The 20,343-nt window shown below is 39.5% G+C and overlaps 2 protein-coding genes across 5 annotated transcripts in view; one reads left to right on the top strand and one right to left on the bottom strand.

Annotated features, from left to right (window-relative positions):
• The window catches only part of LOC136866214 (WD repeat-containing protein 55 homolog), a 129,512-nt gene extending 111,737 nt beyond the window's left edge, over positions 1 to 17,775 (bottom strand). Inside the window, exons 1-2 of one of the 3 annotated variants that reach the window (XM_068226652.1) lie at positions 17,560 to 17,681; positions 17,474 to 17,502 (exon numbers count right to left, since the gene is read on the bottom strand). In XM_068226652.1, the coding sequence (XP_068082753.1) occupies positions 17,474 to 17,489 (16 nt within the window). In that variant the 5' untranslated portion in view covers positions 17,490 to 17,502; positions 17,560 to 17,681. Of the gene's footprint in view, positions 1 to 17,473; positions 17,503 to 17,559 lie in introns of all 3 variants that reach the window. The other 2 variants (XM_067142994.2, XM_067142995.2) reach the window with 2 other exon arrangements.
• A 25-nt stretch (positions 17,776 to 17,800) lies between these two features.
• LOC136867203 (post-GPI attachment to proteins factor 2-like) overlaps positions 17,801 to 20,343 on the top strand; it is a 75,281-nt gene continuing 72,738 nt past the window's right edge. Inside the window, exons 1-2 of one of the 2 annotated variants that reach the window (XM_067144332.2) lie at positions 17,801 to 17,862; positions 18,369 to 18,712. In XM_067144332.2, the coding sequence (XP_067000433.1) occupies positions 18,551 to 18,712 (162 nt within the window). In that variant the 5' untranslated portion in view covers positions 17,801 to 17,862; positions 18,369 to 18,550. Of the gene's footprint in view, positions 17,863 to 18,184; positions 18,223 to 18,368; positions 18,713 to 20,343 lie in introns of those variants that run through there. The other variant, XM_067144333.2, reaches the window with a different exon arrangement.

Genomic DNA, 20,343 nt, shown 5'->3' with positions numbered 1-20,343 from the left:
CTCTCAACAATCCTAATATTTATGCAGTAATGAATTTGTTCAGAAAACATAACTATAAGACTGCATACTCAACCAGTAATAATACTAAGCAAAATTTTTTTTAACAGCAAAAATTCTCTCCGGAAAGACAAACATTTAGATTCAGGGGTTTACAAATTAAAATATCATCAATGCGAAAAATCTTATATTGGACAAACTGGACGCAGTTTTACGGTAAGATACTTAGAGCACGTTAATGCCCAGAGGCATAAAAAGTTTCCTCAATAGGTCAACAAATGAGTGCAACCGGTCATCAGTTCACCGAGAGCAAGATTTGACAATGTTGCGTAAAACAAATAAAGGCGGTCTTCTAAATACACTAGAAAATATACACATTTATTTAGATCAACAAAGTACTCACAATAGTAACCTGAATGGTATAACTGATAATAGGAACCCTTTATACGAAGGGATATTATCACATCTGGAAGCATTAGGCATTAAAAACAATACAGACAATAAAAGAAAGAAAATGAAAGAACTTCCGTCCTCCCGTATATCTATTCCCCCTACCCCTTCTTCTAAAGCCGAAACCGTGACCGTAAGCGATACGCCTCCTCCCCAGTCCACAGCCTAGCGTGCCTCGAAGGTGAAGCAAGCTTTGGAACACACACATCATTACTTCACAAGACGGAAAGCTGCATCGGCCAACACTCCTCCAAGGACACAGTAGATTTTGTCAACAACAAGGTATGAAATCACTCTTATGTGTTAGGTTTCCTTGTGCAGAGTTAAAACACGCTTTTAAAAGCAGTCTCCTATTTTATTCCATTTCAGATTTCGGGGAAGCTCTTTTAATAATAGTATGAAAGCAATCAGTTTCAGGGATCCTGCATTAGTTGAATTCAAGAGACACTTTTATAAAATTAAAACAAACAACATTTGCCTTGGAAGGAGCAAATGAAGAGAACATCCTTGTAAAATATAGAACAGTAACAAAGTAAAATTATTTTTCAAAAACTTTTTATTAGTAGACAAGCAGAATATCATATATCAAAGTGAAAAAAGTGCTTGACACAAAAACATTTTTTATAACATTTGTACAAATGAACAGATATAGTTTTAAAATAGGCTAAAATAAGTACACAAGAACCTTGTTTATCTGGATTAAGTGGGAACGGAACTGATCTGGATTATCGAAAATCTGGATAATCTGGTAAAACTAAAAAACAAACACAGTACATGTTGTATAATCTATTAACATAAGTTGTACAGTAATACGTTTTTCAATTGTACAAAAAAATATAAGAACACTTTTCTTACATTTATGACTGTTTTATGCACAAAATAATGTAAGAACGTTTTCCTATTGTATAGCGTTTGCACGCAGCACGATCACAAAGACGTTTTACTAACATCACTTCTGCCAGTGTGGTTTCAGTCTGGGATTCTAAATAGGCTATCAGTTTGTCCAGCTGCATCGTTGTCTCTCCATGAGTCATTGTTTCTTCTCATGGAGCGCCGGTTTCATGTTCTAATTCACCATCAGTGAATTAGTAGTGCATTGCATTCAGAAGAGCGTGGGTTCGAATCCCACCTCAGCCGGCCTGGGAATGGTTTTCTACGGTTTCCCATTCTCAATTCCAGGTGAATGCCAGGGCGGAATCTTTGATAAACCGTGGCCGAATTACTTCCAATTCCCGTCCTTAACTATCCTTGGCTTAAAGGCAGTCAAGAAGAGTCAACCCTGTAAAAGAAATACAGTACTGTACAAATGAAAATATTTTTTTATAATTTTTGATCCGGATAAATCAGAGATCTGGATTAATGATGGCCGGATAAACGAGGTTCTTGTGTAAATTCATTTTCCCTCCCATTTCACCACCCCATTCAACCGTCCACATTGATTTAAATAATTTCAATTTATAAATTCACATAGATTTGAAGTAAAGCAAGGTACTTATTAAGATATTCTTCTTAAGAAGATAAATACTTTGTAATTCCACCTAAGCATTGTAATACAGCTGTTCCAAATGGAATGAAACATGTACTGTATATGATGCACTGCCACAAATTTCAGAATGGCAGGAGGGCTGATATGTGGTTAGAGTGGCACATGCAGCTCACCTCCAATGGAAGTGTGCCAGAAAAGAGCTGCACTACCACAGTATGATGACACAAGTTTACTTTTTTTTGCCTCCAAGAATAGCAGGAACTGTGACATTGATGCAGACCAATTCAAGAAACATACTGTGTGCCCTTTGGTTCTGAATAAATACACTTCCCTCTCATAATTTGTTTTATACTATGTAACTGTACCGCGAGGTACACCCGCCCTGTTCATTCAAATGAAGCGCCATGAAGAATGCCATCATCTATATAAAACTTGTAACAACTTGCACAAGGAATTTGAATTTTTGTCAACAGATGTCTCTACTGCAACTTATGTTATGCCCTCTAGTGTGAAGAGGAACTATTAAAATCCTAAAGTATTTTATTTTTTTATTTTAAGGTTTACTATACTGAGTTGATTTTTCTTTGTTTATGGTATGTTAAAGTTGTCGATATTTTGATCTCTTCCCGCCAACTTTGGAGGCTGGCCAACAGAAAATTTTGTATATTTGTGGTTTATGCTATAGGTTACTGTAGTCACGTCCTAGTATGTGAACCATGGGCAACGGCCGAGTGGCCTAGTAAGTGGTCCTGAGAGTCGGGATACCAGTTCTAGAATGGGAGTGGGCATCTCGGACATATTCTGAGTCATGGCCCTCCTTGCGCTCAGGCGGCTAGGATTACACAATTCACCGGTAATCCATAACCCGTTAGAGGAGAGATCCTCACTTGGACTATGTGCAAGTAGGGTAGCATCCTGCTTCATGAATTTACCGAGCTCAGAACGTTTTAAGCAAGCCTCGGACCTATGGGAGTAATGGAGTCCCACTCCCATTTGACAGGCGAGGGACTCCTTGGAAACAACTTGGCAAACAAAATGGAATTCGATGGGGAGCTATCAATATTAATGGGGCTTATGGAAGAAAGAAAGTAGAACTGGCTGAGTCAGCAAAGAGAATGCATCTGGATGTGCTAGGAGTAAGTGATATTCGGGTAAGGGGAGATAACGAGGAAGAGATAGGAGATTATAAAGTGTACTTGACATGTGTTAGAAAGGGAAGGACAGAGTCTGGGGTAGGGCTCTTTATCAGGAATACCACTGCACGCAACATAGTTTCTGTTAAGCACGTAAATGAGCGAATGATGTGGGTAGATTTGGCATTTGGAGGAATTAGGACTAGAATTGTCTTTGTGTATTCACCATGTGAGGGTATAGATGAGGATGAAGTTGCATTGAGCGACATCGTGGTCAGGGTCAACAGCAAGGATAGAATAGTGCTAATGGGCGATTTCAATGCGAGAGTTGGGAATAGAACTGAAGGATACGAAAGGGTGATTGGTAAATATGGGAAAGATATGGAAGCTAATGTGAATGGGAAGCGTTGGCTGCACTTCTGTGCTAGTATGGGTTTAGCAGTTACTAATACATTCTTCAAGCATAATGCTATTCACCGCTACACATGGGAGGCTAGGGGTATCAGATCCATAATAGACTATATCTTAACCGACTTTGAATTCAGGAAATCTGTTAGGAAGTACGAGTTTTCCGGGGATTTTTCGATGATACAGACCACTATCTGATCTGTAGTGAACTAAGTATTTCTAGGCCTAGGGTAGAGAAAGTGAAATCTGTCAGCAAACGAATAAGGGTAGAAAATCTCCAGGATGAGGAAATTAGACAGACGCACGTGGATATGAGTAGTGAGAAGTTTCGAAAAGTAGACAGTAAGCAGGTTCAGGATATAGAAAGTGAATGGGTGGCATACAGGGATGCTGGAGTAGAAACAGCAAGGGAATGCCTAGCAACAACTGTGTGTCAAGATGGGAAAAGGCGAACATCCTGGTGGAATGATGAAGTGAGAGCAGCTTGTAAACGTAAAAAGAAGGCTTATCAGAAATGGCTCCAAACAAGGGCTGAGGCAGACAGGGATTTGTACATAGATGAAAGAAACAGAGCGAAACAAATAGTTGTTGAATCCAAAAAGAAGCCGTGGGAAGATTTTGGTAATAACCAGGAAAGGCTAGGTCAAGCAGCAGGGAAATCTTTCTGGACAGTAATAAAGAAAGGAAGCGAGGGAAAAAAGAAATGAACAGTGTTTTGAGTAATTCAGGTGAACTCATAATAGATCCCAGGAAATCACTGGAGAAGTGGAGGGAATATTTTGAACATCTTCTCAATGTAAAAGGAAATCATCCTGGTGGTGTTGCGAACAGCCAAGCTCATGGGGAAGAGGAAAATGTTGGTGAAATTATGTTTGAGGAACTGGAAAGGATGGTAAATAAACTCCATTGTCATAAAGCAGCAGGAATAGATGAAATTAGACCCGAAATGGTGAAGTATAGTGGGAAGGCAGGGATGAAATGTCTTCATAGAGTAGTAAAATTAGCTTGGCGTGTTGGTAAGGTACCTTCAGATTGGACTAAAGCAGTATTTGCACGTATCTATAAGCAAGGGAACAGGAAGGATTGCAAACAACTATCGAGGTATCACATTGATTAGTATACCATGCAAAGTATTCACTGGCATCTTGGAAGGGAGGGTGCGGTCAGTCGTTGAGAGGAAGTTGGATGAAAACCTAATAATAATAATAATAATAATGTTATTTGCTTTACGTCCCACTAACTACTTTTTCGGTCTTCGGAGACGCCGAGGTGCCAGAATTTAGTCCCGTGGGAGTTCTTTTACGTGTCAGTAAATCTACCGACACGAGGCTGACGTATTTGAGCACCTTCAAATACCACCGGACTGAGCCAGGATCGAACCTGCCACGTTGGGGTCAGAAGGCCAGCGCCTTAACCGTCTGAGCCACTCAGCCCGGCAGGATGAAAACCAGTGTGGTTTCAGACTACAGAGAGCCTGTCAGGATCAGATTTTCAATATGCGCCAGGTAATTGAAAAATGCTACGAGAGGAATAAACAGTTTTGTTTATGTTTCGTAGATCTACAGAAAGCCTATAACAGGGTACTGAGGGAAAAGATGTTCACTATACTGGGGGACTATGGAATTAAAGGTAGATTATTAAAATCAATCAAAGGCATTTATGTTGACATTGGGCTTCAGTGAGAATTGATGGTAGAATGAGTTCTTGGTTCAGGGTACTTACAGGGGTTAGACAAGTCTGTAATCTTTCACCTTTGCTGTTCATAGTTTACATGGATCATCTGCTGAAAGATATAAAATGGCAGGGAGGAATTCAGTTAGGTGGAAATGTAGTAAGCAGTCTGGCCTATGCTGACGACTTGGTCTTCATGGCAGATTGTGCCGAAAGCCTGCAGTCTGATAAATTGGAACTTGAAAGTAGGTGCAATGAGTATGGTATGAAATTTAGCCTCATGAAGACTAAACTGATACCAATATAAATGGTCCGTTATTGGATATTACAAACCTTCCAGCTAACTCATTCCTGGCTGCCAGCGTTTCGCCCTCATGTGCCAGGTTGGGCCCGTCAGTTGGCACCCAGCACATCCACCAAGACGCATGGCTACTGCATACCGTGGAGGCCACTGCGTAGGCCACTTGAAGCCATCAGCAGTGCCAATGCACTATGAGAGACCCGTCTCACTACCAAAAATTGATGCCTGTTTGGCATTTCACCCTCGTGTGCCAGGTTGGGCCCGTCAGTTGGCACCCAGCACACCCACCAAGACGCATGGCTACTGCATACCGTGAAGGCCACTGCGTAGGCCACTTGAAGCCACCGGCAGTGCCAATGCACTATGAGAGACCCCGTCTTACTACCAAAAATGATGCCTGCTTGGCCATCAGATAATATACATGTTGATTCCCATACGGACACGAAGGCGAAACGCTGGCAGCCAGGAATTAGTTAGCTGGAAGGTTTGTAACTTCCAATAATGGACCATTTATATTGGTATTATAAGTTTGTTCATTCGGAACAAATATTTCAGATTCCCTGTGGGAATCAACATCTCTATCATCTGATGGCCAAGCAGGCATCAATTTTTGGTAGTGAGATGGGGTCTCTCATAGTGTATTGGCACTGCCGATGGCTTCAAGTAGCCTACGCAGTGGCCTCCACGGTATGCACTAGCCATGCATCTTGGTGGGTGTGCTGGGTGCCAACAGACGGGCCCAACCTGGCACACGAGGGCGAAACGCTGGCAGCCAAGAATGAGTTAGCTGGAAGGATTTTAATGTCCAATAACGGACCATTTATATTGGTATTATAAGTCTGCTCATTTGGGACAAATATTTCAGGTTCCCTATGGGAATCAACATCTATATCATCGACTAAATTGATGTCAGTAGGTAAGAAATTAAACAGAATTGAATGTCAGATTGGTGATACAAAGCTAGAACAGGTCAATAATTTCTAGTATTTAGGTTGTGTGTTCTCCCAGGATGGTAATATAGTAAGTGGGATTGAATCAAGGTGTCGTAAAGCTAATGCAGGGAGCTCGCAGTTGCGATCAACAGTGCTCTGTAAGAAGGAAGTCAGCTCCCAGACAAAACTATCTTTACATCGGTCTGTTTTCAGACCAACTTTGCTTTATGGGAGTGAAAGCTGGGTGGACTCAGGATATCTTATTCGTAAGTTAGAAGTAACAGACATGAAAGTAGCAAGAATGATTGCTGGTACAAACAGGTGGGAACAATGGCAAGAGGGTACTCGGAATGAGGAGATAAAGGCTAATTTAGGAATGAACTCGATGGATGAAGCTGTACGCATAAACCGGCTTCGGTGGTGGCATCATGTGAGGCGAATGGAGGAGGATAGGTTACCTAGGAGAATAATGGACTGTGTTATGGAGGGTAAGAGAAGTAGAGGTAGACCAAGACGATGATGGATAGACTCGGTTTCTAACGATTTAAAGATAAGAGGTATAGAACTAAGTGAGGCCACAACACTAGTTGCAAATCAAGGATTGTGGCGACGTTTAGTAAATTCACAGAGGCTTGCAGACTGAACACTGAAAGGCATAACAGTCTATAATGATAATGTATGTATGTACAGGTATGTTATTTTCCAACCAATGAGATCCCTCCTATAGCTATTTAATTACCCAATGAAGAGTGGAGTTGTGTCAGGCCTTAGCCCAGAGTTCTCTAGAACCTTCCTCTCGAGTATGAAAGCTGGCACATTTTTTGACCAGGTGGTCTTATTGATTGTCCAGTCTACTGGGTATGTGTTAATAGACGAGGCGGGGGCGTATCCCCCATCATCGAGTATTACATCAGATTAAGGTAATGGCAGCCATTTTATAACTATGTGATAGTCTCTGAAAGCTAGCTCGAGGGGGAGGTTTCCAATCTTGAATAATGTAACCTTAAATTTCCAAACTTTACTAACGTAACTGTAATATTGTAAAATCTAACTTTCAAACAAGCCTAAGAAACTTAGCCAAAATTCGGGAATAGAGAGTGTGACACCCTCTCGCGTTCCCTATCAACTTGACTTTGAGGTGACTATGACTTTGTAACAGTTTTCTGTCTGTAGCTTTTGTAACTTAAATTTTCTCCATCTAGTCACCTCAGTAGTATAGGCTTAGCCTCTGTAATGTTGGGCCAGAAACCTAAATAGGGTCTTAGTATTTTAAGTACAAATTTCAAGGAGTGCAAGTGTCTGCCTCTGCATCATTTTGATTTTTGGGCCAGTAACTTTAACCTGTTGTTTTCTTTTTTGTTTCTTTCCCCCACCAAAGGCCTGGTAGAATGTATATTCGATACCCCTGTAAAATACGATTTCATTCTTTTATGTTAAGAGGTTAGACAACTGAGTGTTTAAGACAGTGATTACTGTTTGAACTGTAAAATGTAGGTTGTGCCTTTGGAAGGCCTGGACCTTTTTGGAACTAGGTTTCCAAGTGAAAAAATTTTATAGAGCAAAGACGCTCCTTCTTTGTAAAGGTTAAATGGTACTTTTGAAAGGCTGGTTTGGAGAATAGTGTCCTAGATAATTCTGTGGAGCAAAAGGGTGTTCTTGAAACATTGTATATTTTGAACACTCTGTAAAAGAAATTGGGAGGATCGTCTCCTTGACGGTTTTTGAAAGGAGCTGCAGCGCTTATTGGAGAATGTATAATTAGTGAGCTCAAGGTGGTTGTCATTCGAATTTCTAAAAGTTGTTCAATTAGCTTGTAAGTAAAATTTGGTACCTGAATTTTGTAAAATCTTGTTTCTGGAAGAAAAAAAAAAGATAACCGAGAAAAGATATATAGGCCTAACATTAATTTTAAAATTTTAATTAATCTTTTGACTGTCTTAAATGCCCGCACCTTCTTTCACATCTGTCCACCACGGTATCCCCGTAACAGTAACCATAATATTTACTAAACTGTCAACTACAGAGATTCAACATTTCTTACTGCCACAAGTAAATGGAAGCAATGTCAAAATCAGCCAGGGTCCCCTGGTTGCCAATCCATGTTCACAAGATGTGGGCCCCTACAGGATAATGGTTTTAGTGGAAGAGAATTTAAAATTGGCTGTTATAAAAGTAAAATCAAATTAATCTTTGCACATACCCAGCAGAAAAATGTTCACATTATCTGCACTAAACATACAACTCACTACACCCTTTACGTTATTAAGACAGATGATTTATTCGAACTCTTAAGCTCCCACTGTGAATCAGTGTTAAGAGTGTCGGCCTCCGGATCCCATGATAGCGGGTTCAAACCCAGCTTACTCGGATTTTTGAAGGGCAATAAAAAGTCCATTTGACACTCTGTGTCGCACAATGTCAGCATGTGAAAGATCTCTGGTGGTACTATATATTTGGTTCATAATTAGAACATGTACGCAACCTAAAGGGTGTCAAATCAAAATGTCTGTGCACACAAGCAGAGGCCAAATTATTATAATAATTATTATTATTATACTGACAGGAAAAAAGAATGCCACTCTCAATTTGTTTTAACATGGATATGATTTAGGGCTGGAAGTCTAGCTGGAATTGTCACCAATTTAGCATAGACAATTTTGCATGGACAGAAAACTGATACCATGGCGACCAGTGTTCATCATTCAGTGTTCTCCCCAGAAATTTTCATCAGCTGGGTGGCAGGAATGAGTAGCCGGGCAGGGAATAATACGTAAAAAATGAATATCCGAAAGTTTCAATTTATTCCCCTCAGGGTATTAACAATAATATCAGATAGGTAAGCATTGACTGCAAAATACAACTATTGTAGTGTTATTATTCTACTGCTCATTTTTATATATTTTTTATATTTACAAGTTGATTTACGTCACATCGACAGACAGGTCTTATTAATAATATAAGAGAATTTATTATTGAGATTCTTTCAATACGGAAAATAAAATGATTTTCATTACTTGTAAAGACAGGTCTTATGGCGATGATGAAATAGGAAGGGGCTAGGAATGGGAAGGAAGTGGCCGTGACCTTAATTAAGGTACAGCCCCAGCATTTGACCGGTGTGTAAATGAGAAACCACGGAAAACAATCTTCAAGGTTGCCAGCAGTGGGATTTGACTAACTGCTCGTTCTTAATCATGTAACACCGGGGCTTACCACTCTGTTACTATGGAGTGTCATATGGGTTTCTGACGTTATGCAGAATTGAATTCTCGCATACAATTCCACGCTAATCCAGACACTGCTCAAGCACTACACTACATGACAGTCAAGCTAAACATTTAACCTCTGATATAATTGAAGCAATTATACTGATAATAATGAAGATTTTTCACGTAAATAAACAGTTTTGCACTATGTACAATTTAATTTTGAGCACCTAGTGATTCAAAAATGTATGAATATTATGTAATTACCTAGGTTATGTTAGCCAGGCGGCCTGTAAAAATGGCAGGGTGGTGCGCCCATCAAAAAGGTCTTAGGGAGAACACTGATCATCTATCTATACTATGTCTTTGTCATCTTCTTCCTCAAGTTATTACCATGTGCCACAACTTGGCCTTCTATTGCAGTAGGTACAAATGGTGCCGTGTTTTAAATTAGTTTCCACAGCCCTTGACTGGCGTTTTGTCTAGGTCACAGCAAAGCCCCTTACACATGGTAGCATCACCGAAGGCAGCAGAATTTTTCTCATAATACGTATCTTGCAAATATTTATGGCCATAAAACTGTATGCTAAATCAGACATCTTGTGACGTGACATGACATGGGAACGGTGTACGCAGGATCAGCTGCCATATTGTTGGACGTAGATCATGATACTACATATTTCTTTTGATTTATTGGAACTCTTAAGCTCACACTGTGAATCAGTGTGTCGGCCTTCAGATACCATGATAGCGGGTTCAAACCCGGCAGAGGTAATCACTAAAAATATATATTTGTATTGAAAAGGTGGACACAATAATTTTATTCTTGAATCTTATTGTATCTTCAATACGGACCAAAATGAGATTAGTTACTTGTAGAGGTAACTTATTCGGATTTTTGAAGGACAATAAAAAGTCCATTTGATACTCTGTGTCATACAATGTCAACATGTAAAAGATCTCTGGTGGTATATTTCGTTCACCCCAAAAATTCAATTCAAACTAAGCCATAGACGCCCAAGAGAGATTTAGTTTACTATGCCATCTAGTAGGTTTAGAGTAAAACAGAACACCAAAATTGACAAACAAGCAGCCAGATGGTGTCAAATTAAATAGCTTGCACACGGTACTGAAGGCCATACGATTATTATTATTATTATTATTATTATTATTATTATTGGAACTCTTTATCTCCCCTGTGGGTAGAGTAAAGGGATGCATTATCTATACCACTTTTATGCCATAAGAAGCTACAAAGAGGGAAACAACCAAAGAATCTGTACTCGCTCCCTCATCTCAAGACCAAAAACTATCCATAGTTACATGCTTTTCCATGTAGCAGAGAAATTTATATATTTTTATATATAAATATATATATAAATATTTTTTTTCTTTTACACTGGAGATGTATTTTAAGTTCTTGTCAGCTTCGAGAAACTAACATATTATTTTATGATATAGGCAATACTAATACTCAGACATTTTCAAACTTGAAAATGAAAAAATGAAGGAAAAAAAAAATTATTGAACATAATTTATATGCACACCTCTGGCACACTGTAACACTTTAGTGACACCTTTTTCTACTGTAACACTTCCCTTCCCTTTACTCCTTCCGATTTACTACACTTCACTGACACTTCACCCCAACTTTAGAAGTTTGTTATGCCACCTCTTGGTTTAACGTATTAGGCACACTCCTAATTAATATTGCAATTCTACCTGTGGAATCTGCTTCCATCCTTTTTGAAGAGCTTCCTACGGGTACTGTATGGTGTGTGGATAATGCAGCCGGTCCCTTCTTCCCAATACAGCCTGTAGAAGATCTGTGGGATTCAGATCCTAACTACGAACAGGCCGTACCACTACATGAATTCCAATTTCATCCAAGTATTGTTACACATATTGTGCAACAAGTGGACGAGCGTTGTAACATATTAGCTGGTTAGACGGTACAGTGCTGGCCTTCCGAATTCAAGTTAGCATGTTTGATCCTAGGTCATATAGATATCGATTCCCATAGGGAACTTGAAATATTTCTCTTGAACGAGTAAATTTATAATACCAATATAGTTGGTCCGTTATTGGACATTATAAATTTTCCAGCTAACTCATTCCTGGTTACCAGCGTTTTGCCCCAGTGTGCTAAATTACGCTCATCAGGTAGTAAATAGCACACCTATCAAGACGCATGGGGTAGTGCGCACCACGGAGGCCACTATTTCTAAGGTCGATGGAGCCACCCAGGCTCCCTTTGTGTTTGGCTGGGGTTTTAACGTCAGATGCCCTTTCTGAAACCATGCGATTTACACTGCCCGACATAAAAATTGAAGCACCCAGAAGAAATGGTCGGATGTCAATGTAACTTTGTATATGCACACACCATTGGCGGGTATGTAAATGATTAGAGTTGCAATTCACTGTGACTGATAGAACAGCCACCAGAGTGCATAAGTTTTGTTACCAGGCCTGGTAGGGTATATATGGGGCATGAACAGCATCAGATGGTGAGTGATCGCTGTGAAGGACACAGAGATGTCACGTATTCATGTGAGACAGCATTATCAGCTTCTGCAGGTTATGAAAGCAGCCTCATTGTGGGTCTCCATTTAGCTGGCTAGTCGAATCATGCAATATCCAGATTTGTGGGGCATTCAGATGTGACGGTGGACCGATGTTGGATTGCATGGGAACGTTAGAGCAGGCACATTCGTCGTCAAGGTTCCAGTCGACCACGTCTGACCACCACAAGGGAGGATTGCCATATTGTGCACCAAGCACATCGTAATCCCTTCGTATCTCCACGTACCATTTTATTATTCTTCTTCTCCAACGGCCACTCCTTCTTCCCCTCCACCTACATCCCCCTCCACAGCTAATATGAGCCCCAGACGCACTCGCAGTAGAACACAACAAGCCTTCAAACACATCGGCACAAGACTTACACAACAACTATAGTAAGTACTCTTTCCATACACACACCAGGCATTCCTTCATACACACACTACCGGCATACTTATATCACCTTATCTTTACAGACTACAACAGCAAACGTAGACGAGAGAGGTGTTGCCACCAACTACTTCTAAATACAAGCTCGAGACCTGCTGTATGCTATACTGAAACTTGCCATAGTATATCACAAGTTGGGATATATAACACAACAAAATTTCTTCATGACAAAGGCCCATATCAATATGACGTACACCAGTTTCAGAATGTTCTCGAAGATTACCTTACGCAGCTAAAATCAACATAACTTAGAAACAAAAAGAACTGCACAGAGGACAGAAGAATGGAATCTATGTAGCATGAATTAAAAATTTTAACAAGTGTCTACCTATACGTACCATTTTAATGTGTTGAAACTTTTTAAGTGTTATATATTGTGGCCTGTGTGTTTTAATATGTTTTACATACTCATGTTCTAATTTGTAACTTTTTACCCTGACTACTGATATTTTAATTATATGCTATTGTATACATTTCCATCCCCCATTAGATATCCGGATGCCTAATACAATAACAACTTGTGAATTGTCTAATGGCTAAAACAAATTATGTACTAGCTGATGATGGCTGTTAAAGAGCCGAAACCGGTACTAGTTTAATCTATTAAAATAAATTGTGTATTGATTGGTGGAAAAACACATTTCTTATCTATACTTCTCCACGTACCATTCGAGAATAAGTAGTGGACTCACTGAAACATTCTGTGTCATCCCGCACCAATGGTTGGAGGCCAGCAGCAGCCACACTAGGGAATTACTGTCCCAACACAGCACAAACTACTTTGTTTGGAGTGGTACCATGACCGGGAAGCATGGACTGCTGATGAATGGCACCGCATTGCATTCAGCGATGAATTGTGGTTCTACACTACACTGGTCGACCATTGTCTGCCAGTATGGCAGTCGCAATTGAAGATTGAAATTAATAACTCATGCCAATATGGCGGCAACCTGGGGAAAGTTCTGACTCTTCCAAATGTTTTGTAGAGGCACAGTGGTGTTACTCCTGGCATCGTAGTGTGGGGAGCCATCGGGTATGACTTCAGGTCATGGCTGGTAGAGACCGAGGGAATTCTGACGGCACAGCGGTATGTCACGGACATCCTGCGTCCTCATGCGTTTCCTATCATACGACAGTATTGTGGTGCCATGTTTCAACAAGACAATGCTCATCCACACATGGCACATGTGTCAAACTGTCAGCATGATGGTGAGGTACTCCCGTGGCCAGCAAGATCCCCAGATCTGTCCCCAATAGAACATGTGTGGGACCAGCTCAGACATCAACTCCATCCCAGTGCCAGCATCCAGGATATCAAGGACCAGTTACAACAGTTGTGGACCAGCTTCTCTCAGGGGAGAATACAACAGTTTTATGACACCCTTCCCAACTGAATCAGTGCATGCATCCAGGGCAGGCGGGGTGCAATGTCGTACTGATGGGCTCGAACCGCTGAGTTCTTTGTTAATTTGACTTTATTTTGTAACCACTGAAATAACATCACATACCCTCTCAACACGTGAAATTTCATTTCATTTCCTTCTCCCCTTCTGGGTGCTTCAATTTTTTTTTTTTTTCCAGACAGCGTATCATGTGAAAATTCCAACCCCAACTGTCTGGGTGGAAAGCCAGCAGATAAGCCACTATGCTAATCACACCCCCAAATAATTTTCCATCAAATAAACCTCATTAAAACAGTGACGCAGAGTAGAATAGAATAGTACTTAAAAAACAGTGTTCATAGTGGATTCTTTTCAGAATAAACTTCTTTGGCCTGTGAATTGTTACTTGCAAACCTTATTGTTGGATCAACAACAACGCCGATGTTTCTCTTCCTGTCAATCACGACAATATCTGCGCATTTACTGGATCCATCGCTAAAGATACAGTGTACTTCTTCAAAGACTTCACATCTATCGGATTTTTTGAGAAGTTCTGCAATACTGCTCCTGACCCTATGGTGTCTGTTATTTCTCAATAGTTCCCTTTTCGAGCAGAAACCAAGGACATGAGGGAGGGTTTCCATTTCGTTGCAATGATGGCAACGGTTTTCTTGGCTTCTACCGGGAACGCTTCGGACTGCTACCACATTACAGTTCATTTTAATGGCATTAGTCCACACTGAAGTTGAAAGCCCTTTCTTTGTTGTAATCCAGGTGTTTGATTGTGTCCATTCTGAAAAATGTGAGACACCTTTTCCACAGTGTGGTAGTATTTTCCATGTTTCAAACTGCAGGTCTCTCAAGTTTTTCCGAAGAGTCTGTACCTTAGGTTGTTCATTGGGAGCGAAGCCAAGGCTTCTCAGACTACCCTTTATTTCTAGTTGAAAATTTCTTGTTTGTACCAGAAGTGGGTCAACAACAAGAGTCCAGCCTGTTACAAATGTTAATGTGTTGAAGGAAAGCTTCCCACGACGCTCTCATAATGCCCAATCCATGAACTTTTTTTCAGCTGTAGAACATACAGTCAGGACAATCCATTGGTAAACCAATTATTTCCTTTACTGTATTTCTGATTAATTTATTGACATCACCTATAAACCGCATCTAAGTTTTGATAAGGGTGCAAACTGTAAAGGATAGCCTAAATCAAACTCGGCCAAATGAACTGATCTATAATATTAATTTTCTGATCTGGCTTAAGAAAAATTGAGTTTACAAGTCTCGGTAAATTATCATTTACTTTAGTTATAATGTTCCTTTCATCTAATATTATTTTGTTGTATGTAACACCCAAATATTTAAGGTTTTCCTGCTTATCAATAGATGACACCTGCTGTGCAATGACAGACCTGATAACAACGTTCATCAATTGCCCATTCTAGCTTGAATTATTCTTCACTTCAGTGGGAGCTTTTAACATAATGTAGTATAATGACTGAGTGACATCATACCTGACTTCTCACAATGGCAACCACTGTTTACACATTGATCAATACATGTGGGATACTTGTAATGAAAACCATGTTTCTGGGATTCAAATTTAACATACAAGGGAGATCTCACAGCTATGTTCACAAAATAAACAATCACGTGAAACTGTAAGTTTACTTGTTGTCAAGGGAACATGAAGAAATTAAACGATCATTAAAGAAAGGAGTAACATATAGTGCAGAAGGTATAATTTCGGGTGCTTCTCGCCATTACTCTGATTTGAAAGCAAGGCACGGCCTTGAGGCCACCAATCACATGTCAACAGTGTGCAGGATCTGCAGCTGTTCCAGTGTAGGGGACCCACACCAAGATTACTTGATACAAGAACTGGAAAAGATCCAAAGGAAAGCCGCATGATCTGTTCTGGGTGATTTCCGACAAACGAGTTAGTATTAAAAAAATTTTGCAAACTTAGAGAATGTTGCCAGCTGTCAAGGGAGAGATGGCATGGAATGACATTAGTACACAAATAATCTTGAGTGGAGTTTTCGAGGCACCGATCGCGTGTCAACAGTACACAGGATCTGCAGCTGCAACAACCCAAATGACACAAAACGAGAAGGCAAACTTGCACCAATCATATGTCAACAGCTTGCATAATCTGCAACTGTGACTGATGGCCTCAAGGCCATGTCTTGTGTTCAAACCAGTGTAGCGACAGGAAGCACCCAAGTTATACCTTCTGAACTAGGCCTATACAAATATTTAGTCTTCCTCTGGTTGTAACTTTCTATTAGGATTCTATTAGAGTTTTAAAAATGATTTAGATAGAATTTAAACCTAGTTGTTGGCAACACTGCCAATTAAGTCAGTACAGTTTTATGTACTTAAACCAATAATTATTCCTTTTCAAAAACTCTGGCATGATTTTATCTTCACTTACAATTCCTGATTAAGTCATTCCCCCTTTCCAAACTTCATAGAAATTCATTCTGAAATGATTCCCGAGTAAGATAACATGTGGTATCCAAAACTTCGGCGCTTTACAAAAGAATGTCATTTCTTCATTTACACAACAGTATAAACCTAGAAGGTGCCAAGTCCGGAAGTCCACAACCAATTCAACCATCGAGGAGACTCTAAATATTTTCAGACAGAGGTGGTAACAAATTCCTTTAAAAAAATTTATAAATCACTGAACCAAGTAAAGATATCAGACAACAAATTGAGTGTGAAAAGAGAAAATTCTCCCAAATATGGAGAGTGAGGAAATTAAAACACCAGCATCAAAATAGTCTGTCACAACACAAATGACATACAATGAGAATGCCAACTTGCAGCCATTTAAGTTAGGTGATGCTATAAAATATTAACAAACTTATAATACGAATAACTTTTCTTACAATATTCTTGAAGTGAGAAATGATAAATCCTTATAATATGATAGAGTGCATTCTACTGGATGTAGAACATTTGCGGGAGGGGGGGGGGGGGGGGAGGCACCAATTAGGTTTATGGCAGAGACAACATAGCAAATTGTGTAATACAAGCACCTCTACGATGGAACAACAATCTTATCTGTAATCAAACAATACCACGAAAATTACTAAATTCATAGGCCTATTTAAATCCCAAATTCCCGGGCGGCAACCCATGTTCACTTCGTTATAAAATTTTATGCTTATTTCACTTATAGTAACTGTTCTGTTAGAAAAACAAACAATATGTACACTGCCATAGCTGAAATATTGATAAAGCGATATAGGCAAAGCAAATTTAATCGTGCGTACAGCCCAAATACAGGTTAGGTTACTTTGAAGACTACTTTTAACGCATCTTTACCAAGCACTTTTCGGAATTATACCTTGTTTCTAATTGCAGTAAATGGCCTACTTCTCACCAATACCACTAAAACAGAATTATTCAAACATTTTACAGTAGTTTTTAAGCGACTTGACAAGTTCTACCTATGACAGCTACTGCACATAAACCAAGAACACGTACTCTTTATTTTGCACATAATGCTGAGGACAACACCCTACCCGGCTCGCTGGAAGGGCAAACCGATGATGATGATGATGCTGAGGACAGATCTTTGATAAACAACCACTCACGGTTAGCATTTAATCACAACAATTCAAAAACGTCTTTCTATATACAGAGAATATCAGAAATCAATGTCATACTTTATTCGTTTCCTCGATATTTTTACTCCTCGCACACGTGCAGTGAAGTTGTACCATCATTACAACATGAAATCATTTAACCGCATCGTCCGCAGCACCAACACCAACCCAACCACTCGCGAATTTCTGATAGCGCACGGAAGCTGAAAGGTTGAAGATATGTATCCTGATTAAAATCCATAGTGGTTCACATTACAAAAATCCTTGGTAATTATATTTGGGATGTGATACAGTACTATAAGTCGAGTTCCTACTTTGAAAATATTGTTTTCAATTGAGTGTTATTTTGTCATTGTCATTTCTTTTTATAGTGTCGCATAGCAGTAGTTCCGAATACTCTTGTCGCATGGGGGGGTGGAATTGGCATTACATTATTTCTTAACAGTATTTATTTAGCATAATATACGTTATTTTGCATGAGCGCTCAACCGTGGATGTTTTCCAGCTGTTAACATATAAGATTTGGCTCCTCTACATCTTTTGGAAGGTTAAAAGCATGTGCGGTTTACAGTCCACCCCTAAGAAAATTTTCCTACTTGCTAATATCGTATATTAATATGAGTGTTGGTAATTAAATTTCACTATTGAAGTCCATATTCGTATTCAGATTCGTTGTAATATTTGCCACTATAGTAGTGGAGGGAGGTGAATTACTCCTATTAGATTTGTGTTACTGTTGGGGGCCTAACCTTTTGAATTTTTTGTTTCTGTAGGGCGAGGACACTCCGTGATACTTCTCATTAAGCTCCACATGACAACACTATGGATACAGTCTTGAAACCATATTTTAATGTCTCTCACAAGAAGATATTAAAGAAAGTGGCGTATACCTGCAGTCAGAGAACGGATTGAAACTCAAGTTCATCTTGCAGTGGAACATTTCTGGCCTGTGAAAATGGAAGTTAATTCAGTCTGCACTAAGGCAGCAATATTTTTCATGATAAGTTTTCGCCAGTTATGTCTTGTGACCGTGTCATTGCCACTTGGTGCTTTGCTCTTTTGTTTTGTTACTGCCTATATCTTCCAACAAGATGACATTCATGAAACACATTGCAGGGTAAGTCTTCAATTAGCTTATATATTTCATTCATTAAAATTTTAAAATTTTTCTCCTAAATAGGCATTGATGGAGGAATGAATGTGGTATTGGTAAATCACTTGAACTTTACTGATCTCGTCAATAACTATCCGTAGCTTCGCAGGATAGTAACCTGTATGTGGGATTTTCATGCAAGAAAGACCTGTACCTGTGGTTATATTGTAGATTGAACTGCAACTCCTGTGGCTTATAATAACAAAATTTAACACTAGAACAACTGAAAATCGTACATTCCTAGAACAGCGGTAATGGGTCATTTCGACCCATTGTAAGAAATGCGTGGGAACGTTCAAATTAGAACTCAGTAAGAGATGTATTTTCTTGTACTGTGTTTTGACATAATTATTTGTTTTACTCACAAAGACCTGATATTAGTGTATGGACTAAGGCTGCTCATCCAATGGAAGTGACTAGGTGTGACTATTTGATCAGGCGACTTTGATTCATGCAACTATACGTGACTGGGATTGTCCACAGCTGGCAACTTTGCACGACTGTCAGTTGGCGTTTGTACTCCATACAGGTCTGTATGAGTTTCTGTGGTAGGCGTTGTTAAGTTATTAAAATTATTAAAGGAGGTGAAAAACAAGCTGTGGCATCATTACATTGATAGTCACAATGAGAAACCAGTGGTGCACCCACCTGATTTGCTTCACTAGGTGAAAACAGAAGTGTAACTACTGCTTATGGCATCAGAGACAAATTTGTAGCATACTTCCGTGAACATGAACTGAATAATTGAAAATGTTTAGGTACTGTTTCCATTTAAATGTGCTTTTTCCAATTTCTTTTTCATTTTATATTATAACGGGAACTGCTCATGTTACTATATTGAAATAATAATAATAATAATTGTAACGGAGGTACACCCACACCTCGTATTTAAACAGAGCACCTTTTAGAAGGCCATCTGTAATGCGATCAGTAAACTTTCTGCTATCGGCAGCCCTGAAAATGGTTTTCCGTGGTTTCCCATTTTCACACCAGGCAAATGCTGGGGCTGTACCTTAATTAAGGCCACGGCCGCTTCCTTCCAACTCCTAGGCCTTTCCTATCCCATCGTCGCCATAAGACCTATCTGTGTCGGTGCGACGTAAAGCCCCTAGCAAAAGTAAACTTTCTAGCTGAAGAAGTTTTGAACTTTATCTTCAGATGTCTCTATTGTCAATTTATATGCCCCCTCTGGTGAGAGGATGTACAATTAATTTTCAAGACAATTTTTGTATTTATTATTTTGCTAAACCACAGCGTTTTTTTGGTCTTAGATTACTAGCACTGCTATCCCTTCTAAATTTTCAACTAATCAAGAATTTTGGATATTTATTAAATTAACCAATAGGAATTCTGGAACTTGCCTCTCCGCTATAAAAGCTGGGACCTTTTGGGCAATGTTGTCTTTCCATTGCTCCAGTCAAGAGGTTTAGAGTGTGTTCATAGAGGAGGCAGGGGGCAAGCCTTGCCCATCTCGGGAAGGCCCACCACCAGCTCAAGGTATTGGCAGATATCTTTTAATCATGTAATAGTTTCAGAAAGCTAGCTTGAAGGGAAGGTTTCAAAATTCTTTCTTAATGTAAAACACAATCCTTCAA

This window comes from Anabrus simplex, chromosome 3, assembly GCF_040414725.1.
Source record: "Anabrus simplex isolate iqAnaSimp1 chromosome 3, ASM4041472v1, whole genome shotgun sequence".
In the NCBI taxonomy this organism is placed as follows: Eukaryota; Metazoa; Arthropoda; class Insecta; order Orthoptera; family Tettigoniidae; genus Anabrus; species Anabrus simplex.
Note: the sequence above shows the minus strand (reverse complement) of the source record. Positions and strands in the feature narration are given on the sequence as shown.